The sequence below is a fragment of the Chrysochloris asiatica genome, unplaced genomic scaffold (assembly GCF_000296735.1).
Source record: "Chrysochloris asiatica unplaced genomic scaffold, ChrAsi1.0 scaffold00044, whole genome shotgun sequence".
NCBI classification, from domain to species: Eukaryota; Metazoa; Chordata; class Mammalia; order Afrosoricida; family Chrysochloridae; genus Chrysochloris; species Chrysochloris asiatica.
The window spans coordinates 13,439,468-13,459,755 of record NW_006408562.1 but is presented as its reverse complement, the minus strand read 5'-3'; the positions used below and the strand labels follow the sequence as shown (position 1 = coordinate 13,459,755).

Genomic DNA, 20,288 nt, shown 5'->3' with positions numbered 1-20,288 from the left:
ACGTTAGTTCATTTTTATTTCATTTCCTTTTCTAGAATGTATATATAAAGGTTCATTTTTAGCTGCCATCTTTAGCTTTAACGTATATTAAATATTCATTTCCATCTGAATGACGAAAAAGTATATTGATAAATACCCATACTGTTGTTTTTTTCCTTTGCAGGCAAAAATCGTCCTGGATATCATTGTCACCATGTTCAGTGAATATTGTGAGAATCCATTCACGTAAGTTCATTTAGGACCTTCACTGATGGCCTCAGGAGCCCTGGTGACGTAGTAGTTACGTGCTTCACTGCTAAGCGGAAGGGCAGCAAGGCAAACCCACCACACGCTCCATAGAATAAAGATGGAGCACTCTGCTTCCGCACCGTTTACAGCCTCGGAAACCCTGTGTGGCTGTTTTCTGCACTTTAGGGGTCTCTGAGTTGGAATTGATTCGACAGCAGTGGAAGTTTGGTTTTTATTGATGCCTGCTGATCCGAAGGCAGGGCATTAAGGACTGTGCTAAATAGGCAGATGGAACGTTTGATTCCTGTAACTAGAGCGTATGACTTAAGCATAAACTGTAGAGAATCCTATGGGATAAGCACTGAACTGTTAACCATAAGGTCAGCAGTTCAAAACCATCAGCTGCTCCTTGGAAACCCTATGCAAGGTCTCTGTGAGTTAGAATCGGCTCGAAGGCACTTAACAACAACAAAGTAGTTTTTAAAAGTTTCCATGATATTCTCTGTTTAGAAGGCCTTGGTACTGCAGGTGAGGCAGTCTGGGAAAGCTTCAGGAAGGGAACAAAGTGTAAGCTGCATTTAGTGATGTTGCATTTGAGAAGGTATAGATGGGGCACTACAAAAACATCAGCTAAACAAAGGGATGCTGTTGTTGGTCTGACTCATAGCCACCTTGTCTGTACAGGGTTTCCAAGGAGTGACTGGTGAGTTTGAACCACTGATTTTGTGGTTCAAACTGACCTTGCAGTCCAGTGCTTTTTCCCACAGCGCCACACCCGGACTCCTAGACAAAGATAGAGAAGCAGATATTAAAGCAAAGCCTGCATCCTGTAGGGAGTCCCCAGGTTACAGACAGCCAACTTCTGGACAACTTATTCTCTTTTGTTGTTGTTGTTTTGGTTAAGTTTTATTGTGCATTGAGTGATAGTTTACATAGGATTGGACAACTCATTCTTGCCCTTTTGACCCTCACGTCAAAACTTGGAACAAATTCATTACTCTCATCTTTGCTGCTGCATGCACAGTTTTTAAATCATTGAAAGTCTCCCGGCCTTTTCTTGACGTAAAGTAAGGCTAAATAAGAACCATATGCACTGGTTCCGACTTACCAACAGCTTTGGCCTGGAGACGCCCTTAGACTAACAGACATACTGAAGAATGGATCCCATTCATAGCCAAGGACTGCCTGTGTCTCAGTACAATTACTGTATGTGTTTCAGAGAATCTCTTTTTCTTTTTTAACTCTTTATTGTGATTTGGGGGAAAGTTTCCAGAGCAAATGGGTTTTCCAGTCAGCAATTCATATACATTTTGTTTCCTGGCATTGATAACAATCTCCACAACACAGCAGCACTCTTCCCAATTTCTCCCTTTGCTCCCCATTTCCTTTCATCCTTTCCTGACTTCTGAGCTTTATCCCTGGGCACATGCTACCCCTTTGATCTCACGTGATTGACTGTTCTAAGGAGTGGGTGCCTCCCTGATGTTACTGTTCACCTAGAGGGAGGTCTATTTTTGACTCAAAGTTGATGCATTGGAGTGAATTCAGTTCTGGGCTTGTAGTGTATCTAAGGGCCATAACCCTCGGGCTCAAAGTACAGCTTTTTAGATTCAGTGATTTTTATAAATCTTTGTGTCCCTTGGAGTCCTGGTGTGGTACTGTAGGGTAAGCACTGTAATGCCTCTGCGAGGTTGGCAGTTCAAACCCATTAGTCATTCCTCAGAAACCCTACAGGGTCATTATGAGTTGGAACTGACTCAGTGGCACTTAACAATGTGTGCCCCTTACTGCTTTCTGATATTGTAGTTTATTCTAGATTATTAACTATAATTAATAAATGTGTATCTGTAGTAAGCATATTGAAATTATATGGACAGTATCTTACTTTTTTTAAACTGTTATTTATTGGCTTATCAGTGTTTGTTGTGTAACAAACAAAAGTCTAGAATGTGGATATTAGTATTGGCAAGGAATCCATAAAGGGACCGACCTGGGCACCACTGGAGATGGAATAGGAGAGCAATACTATATGTGGAAAATTAATCTACAGCATTGGCAAATGTGTTGAGGCTGTAGTTGTTGATCAGATATAGTTTACATGTCTTTCACGTGATCTATATCCTAAGTATTTTATTTCTGGCTTTTTTTTTATCCCCAGGGTTGAAGCAGCTGAAGTTATTTTCCCAAATGGGAAATCTCATATCTTTCCGGTAAGTATTTAAGAAGTTGCTTAAGGATGGTGCTGATGAGAATAGCAGTGATAATGTCTGTAGTATGGATTTCCTGTCTACCTACCTGCCTGTCTACCAGATGTTTTACATGGTGATGTCCCAGCTCTCAAGTGCGTGGCAAACATGCAGATTCTCCTCCCACCTGGGAACCGATAATGATGCTTATAGACTGGCCAGTGCACACACTGTGACACTTGACGAACTCTTCCTTGGTCACATGCGCTTGCCTGCATGAGATAAAGTGGAAAATCTAGAATTTAAAACCATCTTAGAAATGATGTAATGTGCCAGTATTTTATTATAGGGAATGGTGATTGATCGTCAAAAAGAGAAAACTACATAGCCTTTTATATTAACTCCCAAACGGTGTAACTTGTCCAGCAAATAAAGTGTTCATTTCTGAATCTAATGCGGTGAATTTGTTCCTCCATAATGATGGCTGGAAACACCAGGTTTTGTTTTTCAATCTCAATGACAGTCTCTTGGGAGGGTAAGGAGAATCAACAGCAACCAGAAGAATACTCCATTAGAAAGAGTCCAAAGGTGAATGTGAAGGGGAATGATTCAAACTTTTCAAACCCTTCTTTTTCTCCTTAAGGAACTGCCTTACCGAAAGGAGATGGTGCGAGCAGATTTCATTAACAAAAAAGTTGGGATCAGGTATGCTCTGAAAACTTCTCTTATTGTTGAAAGAGTTCAGGAATGCAGTGCATACAAGAGTATTTCATGTCTCCTGAAAGAATGCTTCAGAGTAAATGAAATGATGACATGCTGTTAGGATGTGTAGCGTCTAATGGAACTCAACAAAGAAAGGCTACTGTTTCAGGGAGGAGCAGATTTTAAAGCAAAATAATACTAATGTATTTTAAGTAATCCAGTGAAGCTCATGGTTTGTACATTTTTATTTCAGAGAAACTCCTGAAAATCTTGCAAAGCTTCTGACCAGGATGTATTTAAAGTCAGAAGTCATAGGCGATGGGAATCAGATAGAGATTGAAATTCCTCCGACCAGAGCTGACATTATCCATGCCTGCGATATTATAGAAGATGCTGCGATTGCTTACGGATATAACAACATTCAGATGAGTCTCCCGAAAACATACACCATAGCTAATCAAGTAAGATTGCCCCCTTAAATAAACGCTCCTTGTTTTTAGAAACTGGTTATTGAGTGCCAGGAGCGCTTTGAGAAATGCAGAACAGAGGGAGCGAGCAGTATCTTGGCGTTCTCTGCCACGAGAGGCGTTTGCTGTTGGCGGATACAAAACAGATGCCCAGCTGATGAGAGTTCAGTGAAAACCTCTGGTGGCTAGTTCTTTGAAGAGAGGCAGATTCCAAGCTTGAGCCCTTCTGAATCTCTAATTGGGAGACTGATTGTCTTCACTTGGGTTGAAGGCAGACGTGTGTGGCAGAGGTGGGCGTGGGGGCTTGTGCCTCTGTATGGGTAGTGGTGGTCCTGGGAGGAGGTGGTAAGATGGGGGTGTAGACAGTGTGGTAGGAAGGTTGGAGACCGTGTTTTTCTCTTCAGAGACTTGTTCTGTTGAAATCTCTTTATTATAAAATAGGATATTTTTATTGAGGGAAGTAAAATGAACTTTTTTGTTGGTTTGTTTCAGTTTCCTCTTAATAAGCTCACAGAACTTCTGAGACACGACATAGCAGCAGCCGGCTTCACTGAGGCGCTGACCTTTGCTCTGGTATGTCTTCTCTGCCTTTTCTGCATAGCTGACTGCAGACTCTGAATCTCTGACTTGTGTCTGTTTTGGTTCCTTATGTGAATTTGTAAGGTCTGGACAACTGAATTTCCCAGGCTTCAGAAAATTAACTTTTGTTATTTGAGATTATGCTATATCTGGTAAGCAAATGTAAAAGGGTCCTGTTTTTAGTCACAGAAGCATATGAAAAACTAGGAAAAAGTGTCTTAATGTGACAGATGACAGCATATTTGATAGTTTCATGTATGTGCTGAGAGTCCACAATGACTTTCAGAACAATATTTATTACTGAGCTTGAACTTTTTGGTCTTAGTTTGGTTGTGGATGTGCCCACTAGATGCCGCCCTGGTTAAGGGCTTGTGGGCTGTTCCATATTAAACTTGTTTCTTTGTCTTTGAACATGTTCACAAACATTTGCTTTGAGTTGAAAAGCTGACATAAAAGGCCTAAATCAGGAAATGACTTTTATTACAAAATCAGATGGCAGCTCCCCTCCCCCACCAGATTGACCATGTGAAGGAATTAAATGTGTGTGCAATTTGTAGTTCCCGACTCTCTGAAGCAGTTCTGTGATAATTTGAGCATTCAAGTAGTTTCAGCTGAGCCATCTAGGCAAAACACACACATGCACAAAAAGCCACGAAAAAGTACTTTGTTTTCTCAGCTCCAGCCCTAAAATCCTCACCCTGTCCGAGTCTTTACAGAAGGTGGCAGTAGGACTTACTGCCAGCACATGGAAGGTTGTAAGGAGGGAAGACCCTCTGTCAGGCACTTGAGCTGTTCGAGTTCACAGAACATCGACATCGGAGGACCTTGGTGATATAGTTGCGTACCTTCATTTTCTGATTGAGCAGTATTCATCCAACAGCATCTGTTGTGTATCAAGTCCTGTACCAGTGAGGAGGCCGGAAGCCTAAACCCACTACTGTCGAGTTCAGTCTGACTGTAGCGGCCCTGAGGAGAGAGCAGAACTGCTCCCTAGGGTTCTGAGACTACATCTTCATGGGAGCTGAGGACTTCCAGCAGGATAACCGACTAGGCCAGTGTACTACACAGGTACTCTGCAGCAAAGCTACAAGAGACCGAATAAAATGGACACAGATGAAAATCCTGGAGCCCTGAGCTTCAGAGGAAAGGTTGTCAGGTTGTTGTTGTCAGGTGCCATCGAGTCGGAACCGACTCATAGCGACCCCATGCACAGCAGAACAAAACAATGTCCGATCCTGGGCCAACCTCACTACCACTGCCACACTTGAGTCCATCAATGATGCCACCTGGTCAGTACATCTCGTTAGGGGTCTTCCTCCTCTTCTCTGACCCTCCACCATACCCAGCATAAGATCCCTCTCCAGTGACTGTTTCCTCCAGACAATATGTCCAAAGTATGAGAGACGAAGCCTAGCCATCCTGGCCTCCAAGGAGCACTCTGGCTGCACTTCTTCCAAAACAGATCCATTGGTTCTTTTGGCAGTCCATGGCACCTTCAGTATTGGGGATAGAGCGCTTGCTGGGAGGAGAAGCTGAGCAGGGTTGGCTTGAGAGGGAGGCTGACCAGTGAATGACTGGCCAGATGCTGTAACCATCTTGAACTTTTGTGAGCAGCTTTGGAAACAGAAGGTGGCCTGGTAGAGGTGTGATTCTTTCTTTTTCCCCATGCTCCCCTGATGACCGGAAATGTGACCAGCTCCCACCTTCATCCAGTCCCTGCAGAGACCCTGCTTTCTGGGCATTTGGAGCCACACCAGTGTGAGATGGGGGCTGGCTGCTCCATTTGGTGCCTGGATTCAGGTGGGCTTGGCTCGAGACCTACAGAACCCACAGAGCCACCAGACCAACACTTAACCAGTCATCCTGCCCCCAGCTGCCTTATGGTCCTAACAGGCATTGAAGCCATTTCCGTCAAGGGCATCCTTGAACTACTTCTGGATTGCTTGCCGTGAACCTAGACAACACCTAGGCTGATAGGAACTCCATCTAGGCCAGGAACTCTGCTGTCAGCTCCTCCCACAGCCTGCTGGAGAGCTCCTTGGCTGACAGAGTCCCCCCTTACATCTTCTCTCAGGGTCCAACAGCTGCACTGGATTTTTGTTTGTTTGCTTGTTTTGGAGTTTGTTTTTTTCCTTTTGTTGTTTCATTGTTTTTGTTTTTTTATTCTTTTTCATCTCTTTCCATTCTCTTAAATTTTATCCTTTGTTTTTCTTCTGTTTCTCATTTCCTCTCTTTTGATCTTCACTACTCTCTTTCTCTTTTCATCATTCCTCTGCCTGGGTTTTCTAAGCTTTTTTTCCTTTTAATTTCTTCCTCTTATTTTTCTCTTCTATAGCTCAATTTTCCTGCCCCTCTTTTCTCTTTTTAGTTTATTATACCTTTTTTTTTTTTTTTGGTTGCGCTTATTTGTTTATCCTGTTTTGTTTCTTGGTGTGTGTATGTATTGGGGCATGGGGCTGGAGTCTCTTCTTTCCCACTTGACAGCAGATAGCATACAACCCAGCCACAACCGTACCCTTTGCAACTCCACCCACTGGGCAAGAGACAATCCCAGCTCCTGTACCACCTGATCAATGATAGACAGCAGCCAACACCAGCCAAGTCCACCCTAAACTAAGGCACACTAACAGCAAATGGAGAACAACGCACTCACTCCCATTCTGTGTACACTACAGGAGATAGTGATGAGGGCCCAAGAACACATTAATATACAGTCATCAGTTAAGCACAAATACGAAAACACCGGTGTCCCAGAGACAACAGACAGTTTAGCTTACACAAAGAAACAAGAGAGAATGGCACAAACAAATGACCAAGATTCAGAGCCAGAAAATGTTTCTGATGAAGAAAAGGTAATGGAACTAACTGAAAAAGAATTCAGAAGAATGATCTTTGGGTACCTTCAAAGGATTACCAGAAAGATCAAGGAAAGCAACGATAACACACACACACACAAATAACCTTGAAGAATTCAAGAAAACACTGTAAGAGCAAACAGACAAAATAAATGCAACTTTGAAAAATATAAAATCTGCAGTTAGAAATCCAGAAGATTCATATTAAGATTTCAGAAATGGACAATACATTGAAACTGCAAAGGAGTAAATTCAAAGCAATGGAAGCCTCAACTAGTGATCTTGAAGATAAATCACAATCAGAAAAAAATGCAAGAAATCCAAAGCAAGTCATAAGAGTTATGTGGGATACCATGACGAGGAGCAACTTACGGTGATCGGAATTCCAGAATAGGAGGAGACAATAGAAAGCAGAGACAAAATTGTCAGACAGTTGTTAGAAGAAAATGCTAACATCATGAAAGACCAGAAGGTAAGCATACAAAAAGCTGAACAAACCCCAAACAGGATAGATCTCAAAAGAAAATCACCACGATATATCATAATCAAACTGTCCAAAACCAAAGAAAGACACGGAAAGAATCTTGAGAGCAGTTCTGGAAAAATGAAAAGTTACCTAAAAGAGGAGAGAACCAATCAAGACTAAGCTTTGATTTCTCAGCAGAAACCATGCAGGCGAGAAGGCAGTGAGTGGGATGGCATACACAAAACTCTTAAAGAAAGAAATTGCCAACCAAGAATTGTATACCCAGCAAAGCTCTCCCTCAAATATAATGGCGAAATTAGGACATTTCCTAATATACAGATATTAAATGAATCTGTAATAACAAGACCAAGTTTACAAAAAATACTAAAGGATGTTCTTTGGACTGAAAACCAACAACAACCTGAGATTAACACATATAACACCACCACCCAGAACTCAGTCCAGTATGGTGGTGGTGGTTGTATGCCAGCAAGTTGGTTCTGACTCACAATGACCCTCTATAGGGTTTCTGAGGCCATAAATCTATATGGGAGCAGGAAGCCTCATCTTTCTCCAGATTCTGGCAGATTCGAACTACTGACCTTGTAGTTAGGAGCTCAGTTCGTAATCCACTACCGTACTAGGCTGTTTAAGGAGCTCTGGTAGCATAGCCAGCAGTTCAAAACTACCGGCGGTTCCGTGGGAGAAAGATGAGGCTTTCTGCTCCTGTAAAAATTTAGTCTTGGAAATCTTATACGGGGTTGCTGTGAGTAAGAACTGACTCCATGACACATAACCACCACCACCACCACCACCACCAGGGCTATTTAGAGTAAAACAAACCTACAGGACTGAATACAGGGAACCAGAGAACAGTTTATAATGAAGTCAGCTGCAGAGCAGCAAGAGGGAATAGTGTAGATACAGAACTTCTAAATGGCGAGTAAATCAAGAAGATTTCTTGATAAAACAGTATTTAGCTCTGTTTACTTAATAAGCTGTAATTTTATTCTTCAGTTTGCATGTCTTTGTATGAGTTTGAAAATAAAATTTGATTCTTTTAAAAAAAAAATATTGATGGAAGCAGATAGCATCATCTTTGTCCCATGGAAAGGTTGGTGGCTTTGTACCGTAGGACTTAACAGTTAACAGCCTTTTGCGTAACCCACTGTACCACCAGAACTCCTTTTAGGCATGAAGTCTTGGTGTGGTGCTGTAGAATAGATGCTGAACTGCTACCCACAGGTTGGTGGTTCAAACCCCAGTAGGAGCACTATGAGTTGATTTGTGTGTGTGTGTACACATACATATATGTGTGGTTATGCACATGCATATGTGGGAACTTCAAAAGTTGATGGGGGAAAATGAAATCAAAAGATAAAGGAGTTTTTCCATGAACTTTTTGAAGCCCCCTTGTTATTGCTAAGTGCCATCGAGTTCGTTTCAACTTTGGGACTCTGTGCAGAACAGAGGGAAGCACTGCCCAGTCCTGGGCCATCCTCACAATTACTGTTGCCCGTGAGCCCATTACTGCTGCCACTGTGCCAATACATCTCGTTGGGCTCTTCCTCTTTTTCTTGGAGCCTCTACTTTGCCAAGCATGATGTCCTTCTCCAGGAAGTGGCCCCTCCTGATCCCATGTCTGAAGTTGATGTTGGGTGCTGCCCAGTCAGCCTCAATGTACACTGACCTTGTGTATAACAGATCCGAAGTCTGCCCGGCCCTGTGCACTCCCTGATTGCTGCTGTGTTTGTTCACCATTCCAGCTCTGTCTCCCCTGACCCTTCACATCACCAACTACCATGGCCTTTCCGAGAGGTTGCTCTTTCCAAAGTGAGCAAGCTTAAGTCTCACCCCCTCACTTGTGAGGAGATTTCTGGTTGCTTTTCTTCTGTATTGTTATATATAGAGAGAGTGAGGAGTGTTCTGGTTGCATTTCTTCTGTGTTATTATATATATAGAGAGAGGCATGAAAATGAATGAGTTAGGTAAAAGGCAATACACAGATTGCTAGAGCCGTGTACTGTTTGCCATGAGCTGCGTGGTACAGGAGTGCATTCTCTCTCTTTAGAACAAGGCAGAGCTCCCGCTGCGCCACTTGCAGCCCTGGTTTCCTCAGCAGAACTAACCACTGTTGAGAAGGGTGGCATGCCTTTGCCTCAGAGGAGCACATTCTCTGACTGGTGGCTTTGTCCATAGTCCCAAGTCCCCTTTCTCTATAGTCTGGCCTGTGAAGAAGGCAGTCCTGTCTTACCCTGCCAGTTGTGGACCAGTCATGCAAGCCCAGGTCTGTCTGTATCCAAGGCCTGTGACTTAGCAGCCGGCCATACCTGGGCTTTGGAAACAGGGCTGTCTCAAGTCACTCTTAAAGGCAGTACACTAGAGGGGAGGATGGAGGCGGGGAGTGGTGTGAGGGAAACTTGTTCTATGCTGGGCTCCTGGGATTTGGGAAGATGTCCATTTGAATTTTGTACCAAAATAATTTTTTCTCATGGCACAAGAAGTATAATTTTTTCCTGATTCATGTATTAGTGAGAGAACTTGCCTGCAACCATTCACTCATCACGGAGACATGTTTAAGCACATATGTTTGGCATAAACCTGTGCATGTCTGAACTAGAATCTTGCTAGCAGTGTTTGCAACTTACCCTGTATTTTTATTTAACATTTAAAAACACATATAAATAACAGTTTTAAACTGTCCTTTTCCTATATACCTATGGGCTGCATCTTAAGGTTGCCTTGATTTAAATGGTTGCTTATCACTGTCTCATATTGTCTATTATTGAGATAATAAAGTAAAGGTTACTCAGGCACTTGGGTGTGTAGCTGTGTGTCTGGGAAGCTGCTGTCTTCTGTGCAGACACTGCTAGCTTGGTTTGAGATTGCGTTGTCGCGTGTAAGCTCCGTGTCCTAATGAAGACATCCCCTCAGATCTCAGTCTTGTTGCAAAATCTCTCAGGCTGTGGGAGAGGTGCTTGTGCCCACGGCCATGCCACCGCACCGTCCTCTCTGTAGATTCCCGCACACTTCTGCTCAGTGGGCTGTGGCTGCAGAGCCTTGCCCAAGAGAGCGTGTCAAGAGCCCCCAGCACTCTGCGTCATCCGTGTGTCTAAGTGACCCAGCAATCAGTTCGCCCTGAAGAGCAGCTGTAGACGAGCACAAGGAGCAGTAACACGTAGTGCGGGAGAGCACACCCGTTTTCATGTGACACTTTAAATTCTGTTCCAAGAAGTTAGCATTCACGTGTGCATACTTATTATTGATTTCTTCATCATCGTGGTTCATATTTATTGAGTGCTTAGTCGGTGGCAGGCACATTACCTGTATTATTTCATTATCTCATTTATTGGATGTGATGTGTCTAATGTCTGTATTATTGTCTGCTGCTGACGCGGTGCCACTCCCATCTTGTCGGGCTCTTCTTCTCTGAGCCTTCACTCTGCCAAGCATGATGTCCTTCTCCAGGAGACATGCTGTTGTTAAGTGCTGTTGAGTTCGCTCTGACTCATAATGACCCTGCGTTGGGTTTCTGAAGAGCAACTGGTGAGTTTGAACTGCTGACCCTGCATTTCAGACCGACCTTGCGGTCCACTGTGTTATCCTGCTCCGGTGTGTCCAATGTGGTTGTTGTTATGTGCCGTGGAAGTGTGTCTAATAGTGAGCTTTATTTTTGTTACTTCTGCCTGTTGTGTGCTGCTAACCGTATAAGGCACAGTAACACTATGTGGTTGTCTAGCTGTAATTGGAGGCTTGGTGGGGCTGTAGGATAAGCATAGGCTGAAGCCCACTAGCCACTTCCTGAAAACCCTATCTATTTAGGGTTTTTACCAAAAGCAATCTTTCCAGGAGCCGATTGCCAGCCAAGTCTTTTGTCCAGAGGAGTGGCTAGGTGAATTTAAAGCTTAGTGCTTATCTGTTGAGTCACCATGGCTGACTTCTGCCCACCACACTGGTTTCAGAGATGGACCCAAGTGGGGCTGGGAAGGCATGACACGTAAAGACAGGGAAGTGTGTACGACTTAGGGGGGTAGGGAGTCTGCCCTGAAAATTTACCCGAGCTTTGGACCACGGCTACGCTTCTGGTAAGAGAACTATTCGCGTGAAATTACACCTGCTGTGGGCCTGACCTGGGCTCACATGCGTTTATTCTTCACTTATTGACTTAGCTAGAGAATGTACATTTCCCAGACAGCATCGTAAATTGATTTACCTCATTCAAGACTTTTTATATGAAATCTGCCATTGCATTTGCATATTAATCTACTTTGTATGTCCTTCTTAGTGCTCCCAGGAAGACATTGCTGATAAACTTGGTGTGGCTATCTCCGCAACCAAAGCAGTCCACATAAGTAACCCTAAAACAGCTGAATTTCAGGTAAGACTTTTAACTAGATGAGATTTTAGGTTAAAACCAAGAGACTATGCAGTATGAAAATATGAAAAGGCTCTTCAGTTATTATACTTTAAGTGACAAAATCTTACGAGCTTCTTTATAATCTCTTCTTGGGTTATCTTTATAGTAGCTCTTACACGCTTTCTTGGCAAAACTTCCTGAAAACCTTGTTATGATGTTTGAGTCTGTGTTAGTGTGGGTTCTTTCTTGACTTGTGCTATAAGCTTAAACACTGCGAAGAATGGGTGTTCCAGAACACGTAATTGTGCTCATGAGGAACCTGGACAAAGCCAAGAGGCAGTTATTTCAACAAAACAAGGAGACACTGAGTGGTTTAAAATCAGGAACAGTGTGCGCCAGGGTTGTATGTTTCACCATACTTATTCAATCTGTACACTGAACAAATAATCTGAGAAACTGGGATTATATAAAGAAAAACGTGGCATCAGGATTGGAGGAAGATTCATAACAACCTGCAATATGCAAATGATACAACCTTGCTTACTGAAAGCAAAGAGAACTGAAAATACTTACTGGTGAAGGTCATAGATCACAGCTTTGAGTATAGGTTGCACCTCAGTGTAAAGAAAGCCAAGAAATGACATCATGATAAGTGGAAAAAAGATTGAAGTTGTCAAAGACTTCATTTAGCTGGGTCCACTATCAACACTATGGAAGCAGCAATTAAGAAATCAAATGATGTTTTGTATTAAGCAAATCTGCAGCACAAGACCTCTTTAAAGGACTCAAGAGCAAAGGTACCAGTTTGAGGACTAAAGTGCACTTGACCCAAGCCATGGTATTTTCAATGGCCTCATATGCATGTCTACCACTTGGTCAGTTTGTTGTACCGTGGTGACTTGTGTGTTGCTGTGGTTCTGGAAGTTATGCGATGGGTATTTTAAATACCAGCAGGGTCACCCACGATGGACAGGTTTTACCTGAGCTTCCAGATGAACTTCCAGATAAACTAGGAAGGAGAAGGGATAGACTGCTTCAGAATATTTGGTCACTGAAAATCTTATGAATAGCAGTGGAGTCGATGTGTATTGATAAATACTGGCGATTGGAATACAAAGGTTGAAATTTGGTAATTTTCTAATTTGTTGGCAGTTTTATTTGTGCAGAGTTGTTATTGTCAAGTGCCACAAAGTCGGTTCTTACTCATAGTGACCCTGTATAGTAGCGTAGTGGTTACGAATCGGGCTGTGAACTGCAAGGTCAGTGGTTCGAAACTACCAGCTGTTCCACGGGAGACAGATGAGGCTTTCTGCTCCCGTAAAGATTTACAGTCTCGGAAACCCTGTACAGGGTCCAGGGTCGCTATGAGTCAGAACCGACTCCACGGCACATAACAACAACTAATAGCGTTTGCAAGGAGCATCTTGGTGGGCTTGAACTGCTAACATTGCAGTTAGTAGTCTAGTGCTTAACCCTACAGTGCCACATTAGCAGTCCATCTTTGTTGTTGTTGTTGTTACGTGCCGTTGAGTCGGTTCCAACCCATAGCGACCCTCTACAGGGTTTCCGAGGGTGTAAATCTTTACAGGAGTAGAAAGCCTCATCTTTCTCCCGCGGAGCGGCTGGTAGTTTTGAACCTCTGACCTTAAGGTTCGCAGCCCGATTCGTAACCACTACGCTACCAGAGCTGAGTTTATGAAAATGTTAATGTTAAATATACTGAATCTAGTAAATGTATTAAACTACCTACTAATGTGGTGTTGGAGTCCTGGTGTGGTGCTGTGGGTTAATGCACCAGACTGCAAAGCCATTTGAACTGCAAGGTTGGTGGTTCAATCAAGCTCACCAGCTGCTCCTCGGAAACCCTATATAGGATCGCTATGGATCGTCACCGACTGGAGAAGTGCCATTGAGTTGGTGCTGACCCATAGTGACCCTGTATAGGGTTTCCGAGGAGCAGCTGGTGAGCTTGAATCGCCGACCTCGCAGTTCAAACCAGTTTTGCAGTCTGGCACATTAATGTACAGTGACACACCAGGCAGATTAGAGCTGTACTAGCCCTGGTGTGGCACTATGGCTAATGCGCTGGACTGCAAAGTTGTTTGAACCACAAGGTTAGTGGTTCAAGCTCTCCACCTGCCCCTTGGAAACCCTATACACGGTTACTATGGGTCAGAACTGACTCGATGGCACTAACAATAACAAATAGTTGGGGTCCTGGTCTGGTGCTTTATAGGATAAGCACTGGACTGCTTACTGCAAGATCGGTTGTTCAAATGCACTTAACTGCTTCTCTGAAACCCTATGCTTTGAGTAGGAACCGACTCGACAGCACTTAACAACTATCAGACAGTTGGTAACAGTAAGCATCAAGTCTATGAGTTCTTTCGCTGCATTCAGTTTCAAACTTTGAAGAATCCTTTAACCGTTGCTGTTCTTGTTAAATGCCATCAAGTTAGTTCCGACTCATAGCAACCCTGTATACGGTTTCCAAGGAGAACTGATGGGCTTGAACCACCAACCTTATGGTTAGCAGTTCATTGCTTATTTCACAGCACACACCAGGAGTCCTAACAACAACAATTTTTCCATTGCTTTTAAAAGGTGTTCATTATGATCTTCTTTAAAAAACAAATGTTGAATTCATTTAGGTAGAGTGATTTTTAGCAACTCTTAATTGGCTTATTTAAGGGAGCTCTGGTAGCGTAGTGGTTACGAATCGGGCTGCGAACCGTAAGGTCAGCAGTTCGAAACTACCAGCCGCTTCGCGCGGGAGAAAGATGAGGCTTTCTACTTCCGTGAAGATTTACACCCTTGGAAACCCTGTACAGGGTCGCTATGGGTTGGAACCGACTCGATGGCACTTCACAACAACAACAACAACAATTGGCTTATTTACATTTTTATCCAAATTCCCCCCCCCCCCCATTTTATAAATTAGCTTGATAGGGTTCTCAAGATGTGGTAACTTTTACATCCTTTACCACTCTAAAAACAGTGATCTGTTTTATATTAGGAGGAGGAAAACAAATCCATTAAATAGCATTATAAATAGTTGTGTCTGCATACTTTTAAGAACCAATACTTCTCCATCAAATCTATTAGTGTGAAAAAAATTCTGTCTTTTAGACTTGACAGATTGTTTTACAACAGATGTAGCCTATACCATTATTAATGTAGCTAACGGATTCATACTTACTTATGGGTAAATTGAATGAACTAAATTTACTTATGGTTAAAATGAATGTTTGGAAGACAACCATCAGACCAACTGACTGGAAGAGATCCGCAACTGTGCCCATTTCAAAGAGAGGTGACCCAAAATGCAGAAATCATCAGACAGTATCATTGCTATCCCATGAAAGTAAAGTTTTACTAAAGGTAATACAAAAACAGCTGCAAGCATACATTGACAGAGAGCTTCCAGAGGTTCAAGCCAGATTCAGAAGAGGATGTGGAATGAGGGATGTCATTGCTACTGTCCGATGATGGATCTTGGCTGAAGGCAGAGGATACTGGAAAGGTGTTTACCTGTGCTTTATTGACTACACGAAGCTTTTTGAGTGTGTGGATCATGACAGGCTATGAACAACATTGCAAAGTATGAATATTCCAGAACACTTAATTGTACTCATGAGGAACCTGTACGTAGTCCAAGAGACAGTTGTTTGAACAGAACAAGGGAACACCGAATGGTTTAAAATTAGGAAAGGAGTGCTCTAGGGTTGTATTCTTTTACTATACTTACTCAACCTGTATGGTGAGCAGATAATCCAAGAAGCTGGGTTATATGAAGAAAAATGTGGCAGCAGGATTGGAGCAAGACTCATTAACAACCTGTGATATGCAGCTGATACAACCTTACTTGCTGAAAGTGAAGAGGACTTAAAATACTTACTGATGAAGATCAAAGAGCACAGCCTTCGGTATCAGTTGCACCTCAATGTAAAGAAAACAAATCTCTTCACCACTGGGCCAGTAAACAACATCCTTATAAATATGGAGAAAAGATTGAAGTCAAAGACTTCATTTTTCTTGGATCAACCATCAACACTCATGAAAGAAGCAGTCAAGAAATCAAATGACATATTTGCATTAGGCAAATCTGCTGCACAAGACATTTTTAAAGTGTTGAAGAGCAAAGATGTCAGTTTGAGGACTAAGGCATGATATTTTCAATAACCTCATATGTATGTGAAAGTTGTATAGTGAATAAGAAAGACTGTAGAAGAATTGACGCATTGAGTTATGGTGTTGAAGGAGAATATTGAAAGTACCATGGGCTGCCAAAAGAACCAATAGATGCGTTTTGGAAGAAGTGCTGCCAGAGTGCTCCTGGAAAGCCAAGATGGCCAAACTTCGTCTCTCATACTTCGGACTTATTGACAGGAGGGACCAGTCACTGGAGAAGGATATCGTGTTTGGTAAGGTGGAAGGTCAGAGAAAAAGAGGAAGACCCCCAGTGAGATGGATTGGCAAAGTGGCAGCAGCAATGGACTCAAGCATAGCAACAATTGTGAGGTTGGCCCAGGACTGGGCAGTGTTTTGTTCTGCTGTGCATAGGGTTGCAATGAGTCAGTACCAACTCTCTGGCACCTAACAGCAACAACAATGTCCAATCTATTCAAAGAACCCCAATCGGACAGTTTTTCCAATTATAGAAACCTGCCCCTTGAGAAGTACAGTAAGATGATTTTACATGGCATCCACAATTGTTGAATTAAAATTCCACCTAAGAAAGTTTAACAAGTGCCATCGAGTAGATTCCGACCCATTGTTGGGGGAGTGGGGGAATGACCTCCCTTCTCCACTGTGTTCAGTAGAGGGGCTCATGGTTCTTCAGCTACTCCAAACTGGGACCCTGGGCACTGGCGTGGTTTGGGTATGTTCCCATTGTCTCAGGGGCACTGGGTGGTTATAGGGTGTGCTCTGATTGATCATGCTGGTGTCCTTGTAGGGGCAGAATTATAGCATGTTCACTATTTTTGATCAAATTTCTGATTTTTTCATTTGTAAGTTTAGAAATCAGAATCTTTTCAGTTATTTCAGTGTCCTAGAACTGAAAAATTAAAAAGGACTTGAAGCATTGCATTTTCCAAAAGTGAAGATACTTTGGGCTTAGTGTTTGCTCAGTGTTATCTGTTTGGTTCCTATTTGGTCAGTGCAGTTTCACCTTCTCTCCTGCAGGTGGCACGCACTACCCTTCTTCCTGGCCTCCTAAAGACCATAGCAGCGAATCGGAAGATGCCCCTTCCTCTGAAATTGTTTGAAATATCTGACATCGTAGTAAAAGATGCTAGCAGAGGTAAGAATGACTGACCTTTGGTTTATATGTATAGCATTGTTTTCATCTTGAAAAATTTCAAATAGATATACAAATAGAGAAAACCCTATAATTACCTCTATGAGTCCAATCCCCAGCTTCACTAACTGTCGGGACATGGCCTGCTTTCTGCACCCATACCCTTCCCTCCCCATGTCACTTTACTGGAAATTTCCAGACATTATATCATTTCATCATTCAATACTTCGGTATGTATTTATGGAAGATAAGCACCACCATGTTTTGTTTTGTTTTTACTGCTTTGGGCTATTTGTATGGAGCTGTAGAATACACACTTGACTGCAAGGTTGGTTTGAACCACAAGGTTGGCAGTTCAAACTCACCATTTGTTCCTTGGAAACTGTATACAGGGTCGTTATGGGTCAGAACTGATGTGACGGCACTTAACTACAACAGTAATGACTATGTTGTTGTTTGTTGTTAAGTGCTGTCAAGTTGATTCTGACCCATAGCAACCCTGTGTAAGGTTTCTGAGGAGTAATTGGTGAGCTTGAACTGCAAGAGTGCCATCAAATCAGTTCCTACTCATAGCAACACTGTTTGGGATTTCCGAGGAGCAACTGATGGGTTTGAACCACTGACCTTGAGGTTAGCAGTCCAGTGCTTATCCTATAGTGCTGCACTAGAACTAACACTAGCTATGGTGTTATGATGTTATGGTGTGATCTACCTAACACCATATCACACCATAATATCTCCATACACCTAGCTAATAATTCACATTTTCACAGCTGCATACATTCGTTTTTATTATAGATTTATTTGAGTCAGAATCCAAGCAAGGTCTGGATGTTTACTGTTATGTCTTTGATCTCTTTTCATGTAAAGTGAATTTTTTCAAAGAATCTAATAATATATAAAAATAGCCCTATTGAGGCCTCAACTTGAAAAGCACTATGGGAGTTTTCTCTATTCTTTTGTCACGTGATGTTAAGGCACTTCATTTTAACATATTGGTTATCAAGTCATTTTACTTTATTGTGACTACTCACAATCTCGGCTGCATCAGCCCCTGTCCCTTTTGAGCACAGTCTGGACTTACTAGTCCTGGAAGTAGCTTGGTTCAGCATTTGGGTGGTGGTGGTTGTCTGAGACATCTATTGTATACTTAGTAAATATCGCAGTCTCGTTGTCAGAGAGGCCTATTCCATTCAGACGCCCTTGTGTGCCAGCCTCTGATTGCTCCACACTGTGTCTGGTGACCCTTGGTGAGCAGGCTGACAGTGTTTCTTGGGTCCCCTGGCTGTCCAAGTCCTAGCATTGTTTATGCTGCAAATCTCCTTCAGATCTCTGTAGGCTTCCCTGAAAAGATGGCACGTGCAGAGGCCTTTTCCTGTGGTTCCACCTGAAGAAGATACTATGGCATCCTTCCTAAAACTAGTCAGGATGATTGGCTATGAATTGCCTCATCTTAGGGAATATTCTAGAGGAATGAGCAACCGGACCCCATGTGAACTGCCCATCGCAACTTGCCAGCCCAGGCTGGGCTCTGCACTCGCAGCATTAGCCCATCGTCCATTAAAACTACCACCTAGCTTTTGGTTAGTGCTTTTTACTTTAAAAAAAAAAAATTTTTTTAAACATATTTTTTATATTTTTATCATTAAACTATTTCTTGAGTCAATTGGGACAAAACTCTATCCTCGTTTAAGCATAAAGAAAAATGGAGCTGGAAAGGTGCTTTGCGTCAGCTCACGAACGCTTTTGGACTTCGTGCCAGAGCTCAACTTTGGGTCTCAGTGCATGTGTCCTTCAAGAGTAGAAGTTCATTTTAATAGCAGTCAGTAGAATGATCATTTTTTATTGTGAGGAAGTGGAGTAAATCTGTAGCAGAAGGCAGAAAACATTTTCCTCATCAGTTGCAATTAGTTTGAGAGTTCTTGGACCTCAAGTCCTCCCTTGGTGCAGGTAACTTTGAATCTTTATAATTCCAATGTTAAATTTTTTTGTTAACTTCAACCTGTTTTCTTTCATTGTAGTTCTCTGATTTTTTATGCTGTTTTGATCCTTGGCTCTATCCATGCATATTTATACATACAGGATTAGGCTAATTGGACTAGATTTCCTCAAAAGTTTTGTAATGCTGTAATGCTTTTCAGGAATAATCCCCTTCTCTAATTGCAAGATCTCCCGACAGGACTATGCAGATTAGTGGCCTGGGTGTGTTTACAAACAGGCAGTTCAGAGTCTGGGAAGGTGAGGGTGGGGAACAAGCTGGGGTCCCAGCATTTACAACAAGGAAGGTTGCTTTGTACAGATGAGCACTTCACTGTGTGCTGGGTGGAGGTGGTATTTGCTGGGAAGGCATAGACTTGATTCTGCTGCTTTTTCTGGTCTCAAGGCTCATGTTGGAGGTGACTTTTTTAGTTACAGAGCTGTGTCTGAGTGTCAGACACTACAGCAAATCAAACTACTATCATGACTCAATTGAGATTCACAGCCACCCTATCAGACAGAGCAGAACTGCTTATGGTCTCCAGGCTGTAAGGATTTAAGGGAGCAGACAGACTCTTCTTCCTCCCACTGAGCTGCTGGAGGGTTTGAATTGCGGATCTTTCAGTTAGCATCTCCCTGCTTCTTTTAACACATCACCCTGGTGTTCTCTCAGAAACCCAGTTCGTATACTTGTAAGTTAAAGATTTCATTTCGCTGTATTTTGTTTCATCAGAAAGAGTGTATTATGCTTAGAGAGCAGACTTCTGTTATACTTGTTTGTAGTTTAATTATTTTGCTGTTTTCCCATTGATTCAATTCTGCATATTACGTTCACCTCTTCCCTTCTTTAACATGTTCTAGCACCTATCAGTGGGATTTGAGGATGGAGGTCAGTAAATATGGAAACAGAAGTTGGCATTGCTTTATTTGGAGTACATTTTGTGTGTCATAACAAAAGGAGCTTCTCTGAGGTTTACCCATGTGAATTCCCGACCTGTCTTCTGGTGTACAGAGGACACTAGACAGAGGCAGCAAAGCATTGTGGTTCCAGAGAGACTCTGGAGCCCGAGGCTCGTGTGAGTCACAGCGCTGCCACTAGCCACTGGCGCTTAACTTTGGGTACGTTATGTAATCTCTCAGTCACTCAGTTCTTGCATCCGTTAGATTTG

The 20,288-nt window shown here is 42.6% G+C and overlaps 1 protein-coding gene across 1 annotated transcript in view; it reads left to right on the top strand.

Annotated features, from left to right (window-relative positions):
• FARSB (phenylalanyl-tRNA synthetase, beta subunit) overlaps positions 1 to 20,288 on the top strand; it is an 83,518-nt gene that overhangs the window by 28,642 nt on the left and 34,588 nt on the right. The window contains exons 9-15 of the mRNA XM_006861885.1: positions 164 to 225; positions 2,387 to 2,438; positions 3,058 to 3,119; positions 3,370 to 3,577; positions 4,076 to 4,156; positions 11,769 to 11,861; positions 17,028 to 17,145. Of these exons, the coding sequence (XP_006861947.1) occupies positions 164 to 225; positions 2,387 to 2,438; positions 3,058 to 3,119; positions 3,370 to 3,577; positions 4,076 to 4,156; positions 11,769 to 11,861; positions 17,028 to 17,145 (676 nt within the window). The remainder of the gene's footprint in view (positions 1 to 163; positions 226 to 2,386; positions 2,439 to 3,057; positions 3,120 to 3,369; positions 3,578 to 4,075; positions 4,157 to 11,768; positions 11,862 to 17,027; positions 17,146 to 20,288) is intronic.